At 39.3% G+C, this 19,254-nt stretch overlaps 1 protein-coding gene across 3 annotated transcripts; it reads right to left on the minus strand.

Annotated features, from left to right (window-relative positions):
* Positions 1–107: 107 nt before the first annotated feature.
* On the minus strand, positions 108–18,957 carry KANTR (KANTR integral membrane protein). 3 transcript variants are annotated; one of them, XM_087829326.1, is made up of 3 exons: positions 18,909–18,942; positions 18,733–18,806; positions 108–1,988 (listed from the first exon to the last, which is right to left on the minus strand). In XM_087829326.1, the coding sequence occupies exon 3, from the start codon at positions 1,154–1,156 to the stop codon at positions 926–928; it is 231 nt and encodes a 76-aa protein (XP_087685452.1). In that variant the 5' UTR covers positions 1,157–1,988; positions 18,733–18,806; positions 18,909–18,942; the 3' UTR covers positions 108–925. The 3 variants fall into 3 exon arrangements, with proteins under 3 accessions (XP_087685452.1, XP_087685453.1, XP_087685454.1); XM_087829327.1 differs by having other exon boundaries at positions 108–2,001; XM_087829328.1 differs by lacking the exon at positions 18,733–18,806 and having other exon boundaries at positions 18,909–18,957.
* Between the last annotated feature and the right edge of the window lie 297 nt (positions 18,958–19,254).

A 19,254-nucleotide genomic window follows, 5' to 3' on the forward strand; every position in this document is an offset into this window, starting at 1 on the left:
TCTCTCTCTCTCTCTCTCCCCCCCTTCCACTCTTCCTGAAAAGCAATGGGAAAAATATCCTCAGGTAAGGATTAAAATTAAAAAAATAAATAAAAGGTCCAGCTATATGCCATTCCCAAGAGATAATAATTACAGCATAAGAGCATGAAAATGTTGAAAAGTAAAAGGATGGGAAATTGTATGCCACATGAATCCTAACAAGAAAAAAAATCTTGTGTTGTTATATTAATGTAAGGTAAAATAGACTTCAAGGAAAAATGCATTATCAAGAATAGAGAAGGTCATTACATATTTACCAGGAATATATAACAACTCTTAATTTGAATACTCTTAATAAAATATTCTCAAAATATATAAAAATTTTAAAAAGAACTACAAGGAGAAACAGACAAATCCACCATCATAGTTGAATATTAATACACCTCTTACAATTATTGGTATATCATGACCAAAAAATCAGTATAGATATAGAAAATTTGAACAGCATAACTAACAAGCTTGATAACAGACATATGTAGAACTCTGTATTCAACAATTAGAGAACATACATTTTTATAAAGCACATAGGAAACATTCAAAAATATTGATCATGTACTAAGTTATAATCAAGTCTCAATAAATTTCAGAATTGTTATCACACAGACAACATCCTCTGACCATAATGCAATTAAGACAGATTTCAGTAATAAAGAGATAAATCACCAAACATTTAGAAATTTTAAAACACACTTTGATATAACTCACAGGTTCAAAGAAGTAACCATGATGGAAATGTTGAAGTACTCGGAACCAAACAATTAATGAAATAGGACATGTCTGAACTTATAGAAAATCAGTATTTAGAAGGCAATTTATATCCTTAAATGTACAAATAAAAAAACAAGAAAGGCTGAAAATTAATGAGCTCAGTATCCATTTTAAGACATTAGAAAAACAACAACAAAATAAATCCAAAAAATGTGGAAGGAAGGAGATCAAAAAAGATAAGAGCAGAAATTAAAGAAATAGAAAACAAAGACATAATAGAGAGAAGCAACAAAGCCAAAAGTTGGTTCTTTGAAAAGACTAATAAAATAGATAAACCTCTGGTGAGATTGATCATGAAAAAAAGTGAGAAGGCACAAATAACCAATATTAGCAATGAAAAAGGAGACATAACTACAGATTATATACAGCAGAGAATAAAAAAATAGGGGAAGTTGATGCCAATAAATTTGAGAATGCAGACAAAATGGACCAATTCTTAGAAAACTTTAACTTACCAAAACTGACTCAAGAAAAAGAAATCCTGAATAGTCCTCTAACTACTAAAAGAATTGAAGCAGCAGTTAAAACTCTTCCTACCAAAAATAAATGAATGAATGAATAAACAAACAAACAACAAATAGCAGGAGGCAGAATTTTCTAGTTGACATGTGGATTACAGGTAGATAAAGAGATACTGATTCCCTCGGCCCTAAAGGTGTCCATGTAGAACCTAATGCAGTGGAGACCCTAGGCAGGCTGCCTCTCTCTACGGGAAGCCTCCTATGGAGATCCTTAGAGGGTGTCCCTTAGTGAAACAGGGTCTGACAGATCCCTCTCCCTTAACTGCAGGTGGTGAGCACCAATGAGTAACATCCAGCACTCAGTTACTGCTCTGTGGTAAGTGTGCTAAGCAGGGCCAAGGAGGAGCTCAATCACTTGGACAGCCTCTTCAGTAGCAGCTTCTGTAGTCTTCTTCTCATTGAGGACAAGGGGCCTGTGGAGCTGTTGGAGGAGTCTGTTCCAGTTGCCAAGAAACACCATACACAGCCACGTTGTGACTAGTTGGGGTGTGGTTGGGTGCAGGAAGGCCAAGCAGGGGCTTCTAGACAATGTAGCTTCAGGTAGAAGTCCTGAAACTGTCTTCACGAATATCAGATACTTTTATCCATTTGCAGCAGATGAGCCCTTTTAATGGTATCCAAGCTAGCTGCAGGGTGATGGTTCTAACAATGATGCATGTTCTGCAAATAAGAGCTTCATCATTATTTTGAAATCATTTATATGAAAGAGTTCAATTGGTTTGAAATCTAATCACATTATCACAAGAAATTTTAACAATATATTTGTTAATAAAACAAAGAGAAAAGCTCTCAGATACCATTTCAGTTTTTAAACATTTTTGAAGAATTTAACAACTGGTTTTCAATACTTTATCACCTACTTGTACATAGATTTTTGTTGATTGTGACTATTGAAAATTTGAAAGAACACATCATTAAAAAGTCTTGATCAGAATTTGGGTGTATCCATTTCGGTAAAACAATATAAAATAAACATGTTATGCAAGCAGTTTTCAAATTTCTCATTTAAAAATCTGAAAAGACTTTATTCAGAAATTTAATATTAATTCAATATTAAAAAACACCAAACCAAGATGGTTTTACAGAAAAATTCTACCAGATAGACCATTCTAAAGCCATATAGCATCTTGCGGAATTCTGCAAAAGAGGGAAAACTTACTCATTCTATGACACCAGCAGAACTTGAGGTGAAAAGCAAATAAGGATGGTATGAAAAAGGAAAATTAAAGACCAGTTTTACTCATGAATACATACACAACAATCCTAAACAAATATTAACAAACTAAACCTAGTACTGTATAAAAAGGAAAGATCAGAACCAAGTTGTGTTATACCAGAAATGCAAAGTGGTCTAGCATGAGGAAAATCTATAAACGGCACTTAACATATTATCGCATTATTAGAGAAAAAAACAAAATCATCCTAAGAAACAGAAAAGGTATTTGATAAAAAAATTCAATACCCTTTCATGATCTAAAAACAATAATAAAGACTTCTCAGCATAGAGTAACAGGATAGAACTTGTCATTCTGAATAGAGAAAGGTTAGTGGTGTTTCCTCTAAAATATCCAACAAGCTAAGGATGCCCACTATCCCCTTTTCTATTCAACACTGTCTTTTTTTTTTTTTTTTTTTTTGGTAAATATATCTTTATTGATTTCAGAGAGAGGAAAGGAGAGGAAGAGAGAGAAAGATAGAAACATCAATGATGAGAGAGTCATTGATTGAGCCCACAACCCGGGCATGTGCCCTGACCAGGAATCAAACCCTGATCGCCTGGATCCCAGGTTGACGCTCAACCGCTGAGCCACGCCCGGCCGGGCTATTCAACACTGTCTTATCTTACTAAGAAGTCCTGGCCATCTTAGTAAGGCAAGAAAAATAAATTAAAGGCATAAAGATTGGAAAGGAAAGAACAAAACTATCAATATTTATAGATGATATAGTTGTCAACATAGAAAACACAAAAGAATATACAGACATCTTAAAAGGAACCGTGGTTCCTTGAGAAATGATCAGTTCTAGGGTTGGGGCAGGAAAATACAAGGTGAGTAGGAAGCACCTTGTAGTTCCAGCGAGTAAGGAAGTACTCAAAAACAAAAGGATGGGGGCATGTCACAAGGACACAGGAGCCAACCTGAAAGAGTGCCTAGTGGCCAAAGCTGGAGCAACTTGAGTAACAAGACAAATAACACACAGTAGTTTTGGATTTATAACTCAAATTATTAAATAAACATGCATGAGTTCATACTGATATAAACAAGTGACCAAATAAATAAGCACATAAATATATAAATAAGGAAATACGGAAAAAGAAACAAATCTTTTTTTAACAGAAGAATTCCAAATAATATATGTAAATATACCCCCTTCCAGAAGTGGAGCTTAATTCCTCTCCATCTCCTTGAGGTTGGGCTAGATTCTTCCAAAGAACAAAGAATGAAAAGAGAAAAATAGCAGCTGTACAGTGGAGGAACCTGGCAACCACCTTAACCAAGTGATGAAGGTCGGTATCACCAGTGATGTCATGGAGATATCACATACCCCTGATATGATGTGATGCAAAGGCCACTTAAACTCTGTGGTATTTTTTCAAAAAGAAAACAATAAACCCCAGTCTAATTATGAGGAAAGCTTCAGACAAATCCAAATTGAGGGACATTCTATAGTACACCTCAAAAGTGTTAAGGTCGTGAAAAACAAGGAAAGACTGAGAAACTGCCATAGACCAGAGGACACTAAAGAAACCTGACAACTTAAATACAATGTAGTATTTTGAATTGGATCCTAGAACAGAAAGAAGACATTAGTGGGAAAACTGATAAATCCATATAAAGTCTGAAGTTTAGTTAATAGAAACATACCAATATTGCTTTCTCAGTTTTGACAATATACTATGGTGAGGAGTATACAGTAACTCTCCAAACTCTTTATTTACTTTTCTATTACTGTAAAATTATTCTAAAATAAAAAGTTTGCTTAAAAATATTTAGCAAGGTGAATGGCTATCATATCAATATTTTAAAATCAATAGACAGGCGAAGGCCTGGGGGGGATGGGTGGGGGGGGCAAAGGGGGGAAAATGGGGGACATCTGTAATACTCTCAACAATAAAATAAATTTTTAAAAAATCAACTTCATTTCAATACCCCTGCAAAAGAAAGCACATAACAAGATCTCACTTATAATAGTAGCAAAACCCACAAATACAAGGGAATAAATCTAATACAAGACATGTAAGACCTGTGTTACAGAAGTGTACACCTGAAACCTATGTAGTTTTATTAACCAATGCCACCCCAATACATTCAATAAATAAATAAAAATAAAACCAGTGAAAGAAAGAAAAAAGATATGCAAGACCTTACGCAGAAAATTATAAAGCTCTACCAAAAGACATTCAAGAATTTACTTAAAATGAAAGGATACATCATATTCATAGCTAGGATATGAATTCTCTTCAAACTCATCTATAGATCACTGCAATTCCAATATTTTTGTAGGACATAAACTTATTCTGAAATGTGTTTGAAATAACAAAGGGCCAAGAATATATGATGCTCCTGAAGACTACAATGGGAAGATTTTCCTATCAGGTATCAAGGTTCTTTATGAAGCTAAGGTAACTATGGTAGTGTGGTACTGGTTTAGAGACAAAAAGTTAGCCAATAGCAGAGCTCTCAGAAACAGACCTATACAGATATAGAATTCAGATGTATGTCAGAGGTGGCACTTCAGATCACAGGCTATCCATGTGGCAAATAATAAAACTGGCTCCCTACCTTATACCCTTATACCACACAAACATCAATTCCAGTTAGATTAAGGACTTACATGTGAGAGGCAAACTTTTCAACTTTTATTAGAAGAAAATAAAGAATATCTTTAAGACCATAGGTTAGGGAAGACAACACACAAAAAGTGCTGTCTACAGAGAAAAGATTAATTTCAAGTCAATTAAAATTAGGAAAGTCTTCTCATGCAAAGACACCATAAAGAAAAAAAACAAGCCACAGAGGGAAAATATTCAACACATGTAACTGACAAATGATGAGTATCCAGGTAATTAAACAGTTCCTACAAATCAATAAAAATGATGAAAATAACAATCTCAGAAATGGGCAAAAGATGTTAATAGTCATTTCCCAGAAGAAGAAACATGTGTAGCCAGTAAACATGAAAAGATGCTCAATCACATTAGTGAGTGGGAAAATGTTAATATAGCACACAATGAGGTATCACCTTATATTCACTAGAATGACAAAAATTAAAAGGTGGGACAATATCAAGTATTGATTAGGGTGTAGGTCAACAGGGTTGCTTATAAATTGCTGAAAGGTATATAAATTGTTACCATCAGTTTAAAATACATTTTGGCACAATCTTGTTGAGCTGAATATTTCCATGTCCTATTAACCAGCAATTCTATTCCTAGGTACATACCTCAGAAAAATGGGTGTGCACATGTACCAGGAGACATGTATACGAATGTTCATAAGAACAAAATGCTGTAAATGACCCAAATGTCCATCAACAGATAAATGAATAATTTGTTTTACCATCACCCAATAAAATATTATACAGCATTGAGAAAGAACAGGCTATAGCTACATAATAAAACACAAGTGAATCTTGGAAACACAATAATGAGTGAAAAAGTCACAGAAGACCACATACAGTATGATACTATTTCTCACAAAGCTCACACAAGCCAAATAACCAATGCATTGGTTAAGCATCTCCACAAATATGAAAAAATATGCATATATCAAAAGAGCAAGGGAATGTTAAACACAAGACTTAGGAGAGTAGTAATTTCTGGCAGGGGGATGGGGAATGGGGCAGAAAATGACACAGGGATGGATGTTATTATTAATGTTGTTCTTGGTTAAGGCTGTGAGTTCTTGGGTTTTCATTATATTATTATCTTTATACATTATGTACATAATATATATATATTCTTTTTATTATATATCTAATATATTTCATAAGAACAGACAGAATGGGAGGAGAGCAGGAAGAGGTGAAAAATGACAACTCTTTCAAAGGGTGTTGCTGCTAGGGAAACAGAAAAATTAAGCCATAGCTGTAAGCGGATGTGATACAAAGAGGGTTGTTTTTGTTTTTCTAAAGATGGGAGCAATAGGAGATAGATACAATGGCAGAGTGAGGACTTTGGTGAACTAACTATCCCACTAAAACAATGAAAATATGGGTGAACCAACTAAAGTCAACCATCTCAAAACTCTGGCAATTAACCAAAGACACAGACAAAATGAAAATAATCTAGACCAGCCAGGTATGGCTCAGCAGTTGAGCATCGACCTAGGATCCAGGAGATCAAAGTTCGATTCCCGGTCAGAGCATGTGCTTGGGTTGTGGGCTCGATCCCCAGTCGGAGGCATGCAGGAGGCAGCCGATCAATGACTCTCATCATTGATGTTTCTATCTCTCTCTTTCCCTCTCCCTTCTTCTCTCTGAAATCAATAAAGACATATTTTTTAAAAAAGAAAGAAAATAATCTATCCAAGACAAACTACTGAATCTTGGTAAGACAACAGATTCTGTGACATTTTAACTTGTGACTATTCCCATCCTCTCTCCTTTCTCAACTCAGTGGTTCAGTAGCCAAAAGCTGACTAAATTCTAGACGACAGAGAGAGATGACAGCTTTGGCTGGGAATTTAAAAAGCAATCCTGGAGATGAGACAACTATAGGAAACTTTGAAAAGCTCTGACATTTTCCTGGGGACCTAAAGGGATCACATTATATGAATGTCCAAGAAAGAAATGAAAAAGGAGAGAGCCCAAGTCACTCATGCCGGCTGACTGTGAGTCCCTGTGCAAGCAGAAAGTGGAAGCTAAGGCTGCCTTGTAAACTGACTGGAGTCTGAAGGCATGCCTTCTCACACAGGTCTCTTTGGCAAAGGGTAGGAGACATACAGACAAGGCATTTAAGGAAATGTATTTGACCAATCACTGGGTGGCCACCAAATTATACTTAACAGATGTAACCCCTGGGAATCTAAGCTTAAAAATAAAAACAAGCCTGGCCCAAGTGGCTCAGTTGGTTGGGTGTCATCCTGTGCACCAAAGGGTTTCTGGTTTGATTCCTGGTCAGGGCATGTGCCTGAGTTTCGGGTTCAATCCATGGTGAGGGTGAATGCAGGGGGTGGGGATACACTGATTGATGTTTCTCTCTCATATCAATGTTTCTCTCTCTCCCCTCCTTCCTCTCTCTAAGCATGTCCTCAGGTGAGGATTTAAAAATAAATAAATAAAAACAAGAACTTAAAAAAATTGGCAGAGAACTCAGGGGCCACATACAGTGTGGGGCAAAAGTAGCTTTACAGCTGCAAGTACTTGAAACAGTTTATTTTTGTATTATTACATTATTTTCCATATGAACAACTGTAAACCTAGTTTTGCACCACCCTGTAATACAGGGAATAAAGAATTCACAAGTAAACAGCAATAAGAAAAATAACAATAACAACAACCACACATGCACAACCCAGAACAACAACAAACCTTGAGGATGGAAGAGTCTGATACTAGAGTTGAGTAGAGTATCTAAAATGCCCAGTTTTTGACAAAAATTGTGAGACATTCAAAGAAACAGTAAATTATGTTACATATATAGGGGGGAAAGCAGCTGAAAGAACATTTGGGACTTAATAGACAAAAACTTTAAATTAGCTATTATAAATATTTTCAAAGAACTAAAGGAAACTATATCTACAGAATTAAAGGAAAGCATGAGAACAATGTCTCACAAAATAGAAATCATAACAAAGAATCAAATAGAAAATCTGGAGTTGAAACATATAACAACTGACGTGAAAAATACACTTTGAGGGGCTCAACAACAGACTTGATCTGGCAGAAGAGAAGGGTAAAATTGCTAATATGCCAATAGAGATTATCCATTATGAAAAGCAGAAAGAAAAAAGAATGAAGAGAAAGAAACAAAGTCTCACAGACCTGTGAGATCACATCAGTGTACCAACATACGCATAACGGGAGTCTCAGAAGGACAACAGGAAGAGAAAGGGGCCAAAACATTACAAATTTGATGAAAAATATTAATCTATACATTCAAGAAGCTCAAGTAGAATAAACTCAAAGAGATCCATACCTAGATACATAGTGAAACTGATAAAAATCAGACAGAAAGAAAATTTTAGAGGCAGCAAGAGGAAAATGACATTGCATATAAAGGATCCTCAATAACATTAATAGCTGATTTCTCATCAGAAAATATAGAGGCCAGAAGACAGTGTGATGACATCTTCAAAATGTTGAAAGAAAAAGACTGTCAAAGGAGAATTCCACATCTAATTAATTGTCCTTCAAACATGAAAGAGAAGTTACGATAACAAAAACTGAAAAGACAACTACTTAAAGCAATAATAATAAAACTTTGTTGATGGGCTTATAATGTATAAAGAAGTAATTTGTATGACAGTACTACAAAGGAGGGGAGAGGAAACTGAGGTCTATTCGAGCAAAGTTTTTCACACATTATTGAAAGTAAGTTAGAATTAATTCAAAGTAGAATGTTTCAAGTTAAGATGTTAACTGTAATCCCCAGAACAACCACTAAGAAATTAACTCAAAAAATGTATAGTTAATAAATAAATGAAAAAGTTAAAGTAGAAAATATGTACTGAAAAAAAGGAAAAAAAGAAAGTATCTACTGAATGCAAAAGAGAGGAATTAAAGAACAAAGGAACAGAAAAGATTTAAGACATACACAAAGCAAATATCAATCCTCCACAAACTCATCCAAAAAGAAAACCAGAAAAAACAGTTCCCAATTCATTCTATGCAGCCAGTATTACACTAACACCAAAACCAGACAAAGACATCACAAGAAAACTACAGATTAATATCCCTTATGAATATATGGTAGGTATAAAATTCCTCAGCAAAATACTAGCAAACCAGGTGCAGCAACACATAAAAAGTATTATATAACATGATCAACTAGGCTTTATTTCAGGAATGCAAGGTTGGCTTATCATCTGAAAATTAATCAATATAATACACCATATTAATAGAATAAAGCATAAACTCCACATGATCATCTCAATAGATGCAGAAAAGGCATTTGACAAAACCCAACAGCTGTTCATGACAAAAACACTCAGAGAACTAAGAGTAGAAGGGAACTTCCTCAACTTGATAATAGGTATCTATGTAAAACCCACAGCTAACATCACACTTAACGGAGAAAGACTCAGTACTTTCCCCCTAAGATCAGGAACAAGATAAGGATACCTGCCATTATTACTTCCAGTTAGCACTGTACTGGAAAGTCTAGCCAGGGCAATTAGTCAAGGGAAAAAAAAACATCAAGGCCTTGGCCGGGTTGCTCAGTTGGTGTGAGCGTCATCCCAATATGCCAAGGTTGAAGGTTCGATCCCCAGTCAGAGCACATGCAAGAATCAACCAATAAATGCATAAATAAGTGGAACAACAAATCGATGTCTCTCTCTCTCAGATCAATTAAAAAAAAATTTAAAGCATCCAGATTGGAAAGGAAAAGTAAAACTATCTCCATTTGTAGATTACATGATCTAGTATACAGAAAATCCTAAGGACTCCACTAAAAAACTATTTTAACTAATAAACAAGTTCAGCAATGTGGCAGAATAGAGGATCAATAAACAAAAATCAATTGTATTTCTACACACTAGTAATGGACAATTAGCAAGTGAAATTAAGAAAATAATCCCATTTATAACAGCAAGAAGAATAAAATACCTAGGAATAAATTTAACAAAAGAAGTGCAAAACTTGTATACTGAAAACTACAAAACACTTCTGAAAGAAATTAAAGGCAATCTAAATGGAAAAAATTCTCATGTTCATTAACAGGAAGACGTAATATTGTTAAATGGCAATAATTCTAAATTGATCTATAGATACAATCTTGAAAAAGAACAAAGGTGAAGACTGCATTTCCTGATTTCAAAACTTACTACACAACTACAATAATCAAGACAGTGTAGTCTGGCATAATGATAGATACATAGATCAATAGAATGGAATTCAGAGTCCAGAAATAAACCTTTAAATTTATTATTTATGGCCAATTGATTTTCACAAGGTTGCCAAGACTATTCATTGGGGGATAGAATACTGCTTCAACAAAAGGTGCTGGGACAACTAGATGTGCACATGTAGAAGAATAAAATTTGAACCCCTACCTTACACCACACATAAAAATGAACTCAAAATGGATCATCAACCTAAATGTAAGAGCTAAAAAACCATACAATTCCTGGAAGAAAACACAGGAATAAATCTTTGTGACCTTGGGTTATAGAATGGTTTCTTGGATATGACATGAAAAACTCAAGTGACAAAAGAAAAAGTAGATAAATTTGACTTTGAAATTTAAAACTTTTGTGCATCAAAGAATTCCATCAAGAAAGTGAAAAGATACCCCACAGAATGAGAGAAAAGATTTGCATTTCATATATCTGACAAGAGACTTGTATCTAAAATACAAAAAGAATTCTCACAATTCAACAATAAGACAAATAATCTAATTTTTAAAGGGCTAGGAATTTGAATAGACATTTATCCAAAGAAAATGTACAAGTAGCCAATAAGCACATGAAAAGATGCTCAACATTGTTATTAGGGAGATGCAAATAAAAACCACAATGAGATACCACTTCATACTCACTAGGATGGCTTTAATAAAAAAGACAAACAATAAAAAGTGTTGGTGAGGCTATGGAGAAACTGGAACTTTCATACATTGCTGATGGGAATGTAAAATGGTGCAGCCACTTTCCCAAATGGTTTGGTAGTTTCTCAAAAAGTTAAACGTAGAGTTACCATATGACCAAGCAAACCCACTCCTAGGTATCTACCCAAGAAAAAAGAAAACATATATACATCTACACTAAAACTTGTACAGAAATGTTCAGAGCAACATTATTTATAATCGCCAAACATGAAAACAACTGAAATGTTCATCAACTGACAAGTGGATAAACAAAATGTGGAATACCCATACAATGGAATATTATTTAGCAATAAAAGGGAGTGCTACATGCAACAACATGGATGAACCTCAAAACCATTATGTTAAGTGAAAGAAGCCACTCATAATGACCAACATAGTATATAATCCCACTTATCTGAAATGTCTAGACTAGACAAATCAATGGATAGAGACCAAAAGTAGATTAGTGGTTGCCTAGGGCTGGGGGGAGAGGAGTCATGGGAAGTAACTGCTAATGAGTATAAAGCTTCTTTAGAGGGAGTTAAAAATGTTCTAAAATTGATTATGGTCATAGTTGCACAATTCTGTGAATATACTAAAAACCCTTTAAAAGGGTGAATTTTATGGTATATAAAATATATCTCAATGAAGCTGTAACAAAAAGGTGAAAGCAATAACAATATCTGTGTGCTAACGAGAATGATCTTGTAGAGAGGGGAACAATGATTCAGGAAAGAGGGGAAAACTGTTGGAACCACGTTCTCAAGTAGGTAAGAGAGGGTGGGATCTAGTGCCAAGGGGGAGGGACTAGATTTTGATGACAACAAAAATAGTTTATCCATAAGAACAGGAAAGAAGGCAAAGTATTTGAGTACAGATGCTGTTTGTGGTTGGATGTGGTGGTGGGAATCTGTACAGATTTCCTTCTGATGGTTTTAATTTTTCAGTCAAGTAGGCAGCCTGAGCATAGGGTGGGAGAGGAGGTGCTGGAGATTTGAGGAAAGAGAAGGTACAAAGTAGTCATCTAGGAGGGTGGGAGAGTGAGTGGCCTAGGGAAGTACAGTAGAGCAGGCGGTATTTAATTTAGCCAGGGCTGAGGGACTGCCCTATGAGTATGCTGAAGTGACAGAGGGCAAGGGAAGAGAGGATGTATGTAAGGGAATAACTATGATGATGGAGCATGGAATCTAAGCTGATTAAAGGGAGGACAAGGGAACATGGAGGAAGTAAAGGGTAGTGAAAGCGTTCCACCCTAGTGGCGCTGAAGGACTATTAAAGCTGGGGTGCTAGAGGGAGTGAACCAGAAGGGTAAGAGGTACTGGATGGATAGCAGGATGCCTGAAACTGAGATTATGGAGGCGATGTTGTCACAGGTACTGATAAGGGTATGGCTATTGGAGTGTGTGGCTGAGGTGGGGTTGAAAGGCAAGACATTGCAGGAGTGCAGATCACAGAAATGAGAGACAGGAACACTGGAAGGGCCACCTATGAGGATAATAAAATCACCAAGAAGCAGGACTAGGGCAGCGTTATACAGAGTGACAGAAAGCCGGTAACTGAATTCTCCCAGGAATGAGGGGTGAGAGGGGCAGGTATGTGTGTGTTTGTACCTGACTATAACACAGATGGCTGGGTGATGGTATAGTCTGATGATGAGAGATTTCAAACATGGTGGTTGATATTTACATAATCTTAAGGTATCTATCCACAAATTACTTATTAATTATAAAGAAAAAAATAACTATAGTGGAGAAATCTGGCAACATCACCTAAAACAAATAGTCAAAGTGACCCTGGCCAGTGTGGCTAAGTTGGTTGAGCATCCTCTCAGGCACCAAAAGGTCACCAGTTCAATTCCTAGTCAGGGTGCATGTCTGGGTTTCGGGCTCTATCCCCTGTAGGGGGCTTGTAGGGAGGGGGCAGCTGATCAATGTATCACTCTCACATCAATGTTTTTCTCTCTCCCTCGTCCTTCCTCTCTCTGTAAAATCAATAAAAACATATTTTAAAAAAATAGTCAAAGTGAAAAAACCAGTATTAGGACAAACTAATATCATATGCCTCCTGGTACAAAGCAATAGAGACACATCTCTTTTGTGGTATTCTTCCCCAAATTCCATAACTTTACTATAATCACAAGGAAACAGACAATCTGGGGAAATTCTCTAAAATAACTGGCCAGGACTCTTCAAAAGTATCAAAGTTGCCCTAGCCGGTTTGGCTCAGTGGTTAAAGCGTGGGCCCGTGGACTGAAGGGTTCCAGGTTCGATTCTGGCCAAGGGCACGTACCTCAGTTGCAGGTTAGATCCCTGGCCTCGGTCCAGACGAGTGCAGAAGGCAACCAATCAATGTGTCTCTCTCACATCGATGTTCCTCTCTCCCCCTCTCCCTCCCCCTCCCACCTTCCACTGTCCCTGAAAAGCAATGGGAAAAATATATATATACTCAGGCGAGGATTAAAAAAAAAGTATCAAAGTCATGAAAGACAAAGAAAGACTAAAGGCCTGTCCCAGATTGGAAGAGCCTAAATGACAACTAAATGCAATGAATTCTATCCTAAAAGAGAAATATGATATTACTAAAAAAACCCTGATGAAATCTGATTAAGTTCTGCCATTAATAGTATTGTGCCAATGTTAATTTCCTAATTTTGATAACTGAACTGTAGTTGTATAATTTCTTAATACTTGGGGAATCTGAGTGAAGGATAAATGGGAATTCTTTGCATTACTTTTACATTTTAAAAGTCTAAAATTAGGCTGAGAAACAAGATGGCGTCATAGGAAACAGCTGCACCTGCCGCCTCCCGCAACCACATCAAAATTACAACTAAAATACAGAACCGCCATCACTCAGAGCCTCCTGAGATCTGGCTGAACAGAAGCCCCACAACCAGGGAGCTGAAGAAGCACCGAGACCCGCAGGAGGGGCGGAGACCGGGCAGATCGGGGCTGAATGGAGGAAACTCGGCCCTGGGCCCACACCCGGTGTCCGGGTTGAAACCCGAAGGGAATCTCGGCGGCAAAGGTTTCCCAGAGGAGCGAGGGGTCCCAGCCCCACAGCAGGCCCCCAGCCCAGGGCTCCAGGCCGGGAAGAGACGTCCCCACAACTCCGGGCTGTGAAACCAGCAGAGACTGTGGCTGAGGGTTGCGGAGGCTGCGGGAGCCCCAGCAGCTCCTCTAAAGGGCCCGGCACGGACTCACTCAGACCCGCTCCCTCTGAGCCCAGCGCCGGGCAGCAGCTTGAAAGGAACCTGGGACCCTCGGGGAGGAACTAACCTGCCTGAGATCCGGGCGAGAGGTGGGGGGGGCAGCTTTCTCACAGGCAGAAGAGCTGGCAGACACCATGGCTCCTTTGGTGAGCCTTCCCCATACACTGCCGGCAGGCAGGCGCCATATTTGAAATCCAGCACCTAAATCACACCTTTGGCCCCGCCATGTGATTCCTGGAGACCCCGCCCCTCCCCACCTGCAGCTCATCCAGGCCATTTCCATGCAAGTGGCCTCTTGAGCTTCATGCTTAGGACTTTCCTAAAATCTCTCAAACAAGCAGCAGAGGGCCCCATAGGGCTTGATAAGTGGCCCCAGGCCTGGCACTAGCGGCAGCCTCCACTGGGTCATGGCTTGGCCTCTCCTGGGAACCTCCAAGCGAAGCACAAGTAGCAGCCATCTACGGTTTGCTGTGTAGCTCATGCTGGGTGGCCCTGGGCAAGGCACTAGCACAGGCTGACTTTCCACCTCCCCCAGGAGGCCCCAGAGACAGTGCACCTGGTGGTCATACTCGACCACGATGTATTATAACCCTACCACATCCACGAGTGACACTCAACGGGCGCACTTGGTGAACACCAAAGCTCCACTGGAGTAAATCCTGATCCATAGGGGTGTCTCCAGCACAGCAGCTCTTTGGCTGTAGTTGCAGCTGGTCCTCACAGCTGATTGGCCTGGGGGTCAGTTCCTCCCAGTGATGCCAACAGCAACCAAGGCTCAACTACAACAGGACAGTGCACACAGCCCACACAGGGGAGCACCTAGAAGGCCCAGCTCAGGTGACTCGGGAGGCTGAGCCACTGGACCCTACAGGACACTTACTATACAAAGCCACTCTACAAATTCCAGAAGACATAGCAGCTCTACCTAATACATAGAAACAAACACCAGGAAGCAGCCAAAATGTGGAGGCAAAGAAACATGTCACAAAAGAAAGAACAGAAGAAATCTCTAGAAGAGGAACTAAATGAAACAGATCCAAGCAAGCTAACAGATACAGAGTTCAGAATTTTGTTTATAAGGATGTTTAAGCAGACTGTTAGGGAAATAAGTGAGAAAATTGATAACATAATAAAGTACCAATTTGAAATGAAGGCTAGAGGAACTGAAATGAAGAATAATTTACAGGGAATCAACAGTAGAGTAGAGGACACTGAGAATCAAATCAGCAATTTGGAACATGAGGAAACAAAAGCACCCAACCAGAAGAGCAAAAAGAAAAAAGAATCCAGAAATATGAAAATAGTATAAGGAGCCTCTGGGACAACTTCAAGAGGCCCAACATTCGTATTATTGGGGTGCCAGAAGGGGAAGAAAGAGGCCAAGGAATTGAAAACCTATTTGAAAAAATAATTACAGAACACTTCCCATACCTGGGGAAAGAAATAGACTTACAAGTCCAGGAAGCACAGAGGGTCCCAAACAAGAGGAACCCAAAGAGGCCCACAGCAAGACACAACATAATTAAAATGCCAAAGGTTATAAACAAAGAGAGAATCTTAAAAGCAGCAAGAGAAAAGCAGTTTATTACCTACAAGGGAGCACCCATACAACTGTCAAGCTGATTTTTCAACAGAAAATTTGCAGGGCAGAAGGGAATGGCAAGAAATATTCAAAGTGATGAAAAACATGGAACTACAATCAAGATTGCTCTACCCAGCAAAGCTATCATTTAGAATTGAAGGTCAAATAATGAGCTTCACAGATAAGAAAAAGCTAAAGGAGTTCATCACCACCAGACCAGCACTACAGGAAAAGTTGAAGGGTCTTCTTTAAGAAGCTAATGAACAAAAGAATCTGATGAACTAAATAGATCCAGAGACATTGATGCATGCAACAGACAATCATATTTCAGAGGAAAGAGGGAAGGGGGTGGAGGGTGGGGAGAGATTAACCTAAGAAGTTATATGCACAACCCATGGACACAGTTAATAACGGGGTGAAGGCCTTGGAAGGGGGTGGGAGGGAAGTGGAGGGGATCAATTGGGGGGAAAAATGGGATACCTGTAATACTCTCAACAATAAAGATAAATTAAAAAATAATAATAAAAAAGTCTAAAATTATTTTTAAATAAAAATTTAATTCTAAAAAAAAAAGGTAGCTTAAGGAGGAGGAATAGAAAATGTCTGGGAAGGGCAATTAGAGTGAGGACACCTACCCCCATCTCCTGGACTCTTGGTAAGAGGAGTATGAGGGGGTTGCTGGAGCAGCAAAGTGCTCAGGGGAAAGCCAGATTTCTATTCAAGCAGTGGTTCTCAGTAGGGGGGTGGACAATCAGGGGTGTTTGGGGGCATTTTTGATTGTCACAATAATTGGAGATCACTGGTGACATTTAGTGGGCATGGATCAGGGATGCTCAGCCGCACAACACAGCTTCATACAGCAAAGAATTGTACCACATTCCATACAACTTTAGAATGTCCCACCAGACAATCATGTATGTAAAAACAAACAAACAAAACCTCTTCATTCATTCACTTATTCATTCAACATTTACTGAGAGAGCCTACTATGTGCCAGGCACTATTTTAGGTAATAAGGATGCATCAGGGTGTGTGCGTGCACACACACACACACACACACACACACACACACAAATGTCTGCCCTTCTAGAGCTAACAATCGAGTGGGAGAGTCAAACAATAAATAGCAAACATAATAAAAATGTGAATTTTATGTTCCATAAGAGGGTGAGGAACACTATGAGAAAAATAGATCAGGGTATGTGCTAGGAGAGAGCTGCAATTTTACAAAGGATGGTCAAGGAAGGCCTCATTGAGAAAGTGACGCCTGAGTAGAGGCCTGAATGAAGCGAGGGCATGAGCGTTGTGTGAGAAAAGCATTTTAGATACAGATAATGCCCCAGTACAAATACTTGAGATGGAAGTGTGCCTAATATAACCAAGTATTGCAAAGGAGGCAAGGATAGATAGCACAGAGTGAACAAGTGGGGAGAATGGTAGGAGATCAGGTCAGAGAGGTTATTAAGGCCAGATCATAGATTTTTTAATATATACAACTACATAAATTCAGGAAAGATTGCACTATGTTTTATTTAGAACTTTATGAAGAACTGTTCATGATCTAGGAAAACTGCATCACCTTGCCTGTGGTTTCTAAGTCACCAATCAACACACATGTAGCTGTCACATTCCCAAGTTCAAGAATTATATGCAAGACCATTTCATTATGTCTTTTAGTGGAATTACATCCCAGCCTTTACATACTAAAATATATGTTCTTTTATTATAAGTTTCTCTTCCTTTACTTTTCATTTATATTACAATTAGGACATTATATTGGTTTGGGGGAATTATGTGTGTAGAGAGATCCTATTATCTATGCACTTCATTTCAGAATAGTGAAGGGGGCATTTCAAAATATACATTGTAAAAATGGAGTGTAGGGTCCAATAGCTGTGAGAACCACTAAGGATGGCAAGAAAACTAAGAGACTATTCAGAAGCCAGGGTAAGAATGGAGGGGATTTTGCTGATGATTGAAGGTGAGTTCCAGAAGGCCTAGTCAAAGGATTTCAGGATGGGGACAGAAGGATTGTATGGGGATGTAACTAGGAGATCCCTGGTCTTCTGTGGTGACTAACATGATATAGGATAAAGGGCCTGATCCACTTTTTCATCTAAGTTGCTCCTCATCCTGGGGGTCTTTATCTGTTTAACACAGGAGGCTGGGGAACAAAGAGGCCAGAGGCAGCCAAAGTCCAGGTCCATTTTTTATCCATAGAAAGGTCTAGAGCCCCAGGCAAAGTTCACAGATGCTCTCAGGCCAAACTCACTGCTATAAAGAATGCACCTTTAATCTATTTAGGGATGGAGAAGAGACAGGTAGAAAGACAAAAAACAGTAACAGAGAAAGAGAGAGCACACAGGAAGAAGAACCAATGGGGGTAGAGTCAGAGACAGACAAGGAGAAAATAAAGCCAAAGACCAAGAGATAATATTTTTTAAAATCACGACCGTCATTATTTATTGAATATTTTCTAGAGGCCGGGCGCTGGGCAAAGTGATGCTCATGTATTGTCTCAGACGGAGATTATTAGACTTCCATTTGACAGATGAGGAAACTGAGGCCCACCTGGGTGAAGTAGATGGCTCAAGGTCTCAAGGCTAGTTTTAACAGGATTCAGCCTTCTAGATCTGGGTTGTCCAGTATGTGTCAGGGAGGGAGAGAAACAGAAAGAGACAGAAAGATGGATAGACTGCGAGAGGGAAAGGCGGGAGAGAGAGAGACTGGGGGGGCGGGGGAGAGAAGACTTACAAACACGCACGTAGACGACCATGTGAGCTGCAGACCTGCACAGAACCGTTTTCCAAGAGATTGGGGGGGGGGGGGGGGCGGGCATGGGAGGTAGGCTCGGCAGGGCACTCACCTGGTCGCAGTCTGGGGCCACAGGGACGCTCGCCCTCCCTTTGCCACCCGCAGGATCCTCCGCAACCGGCTGACCTAGGGTTGAGAGGCCGCCCAAGTAAAACCTCGCCCAGGCCCCACCCCTCACGCGCTCCGGCCGGGCCTCGCTCCCCCGCGGCCCCCGACCTCGGTCCTTACAGCCTTTCACTGGACACTTCCCGCCGTTCGCGCCACGCCGGAGCGGATTCCAGGAACAGGGAGCTGGATCTGGAGAATACCCAGGAGGCGTCCCTCCCGCTCGCTGGACCCCGGGCTCCACCGCTACTTACGGCCCCTGGGCTCCCATTGGAGGAGTGCCCTCCTGTCTTCCCTGGGATTGGCTGGAGATGGAAACACTTTATTTTTACCAACCCCCGCCCCCCAGCCAGGGTCCTGGAGGAAGAAAACTCCGCCCCTTCGGGGGTCTTTGATTGGCTGACGAGCCAAGCCCACCCGTTAGTAGGATTGGCCAGGAGAGGAGGACTCACCATTCTGTCTGTGGGTC

Source organism: Miniopterus natalensis, chromosome X (assembly GCF_054644295.1).
Source record: "Miniopterus natalensis isolate mMinNat1 chromosome X, mMinNat1.hap1, whole genome shotgun sequence".
NCBI classification, from domain to species: domain Eukaryota; kingdom Metazoa; phylum Chordata; class Mammalia; order Chiroptera; family Miniopteridae; genus Miniopterus; species Miniopterus natalensis.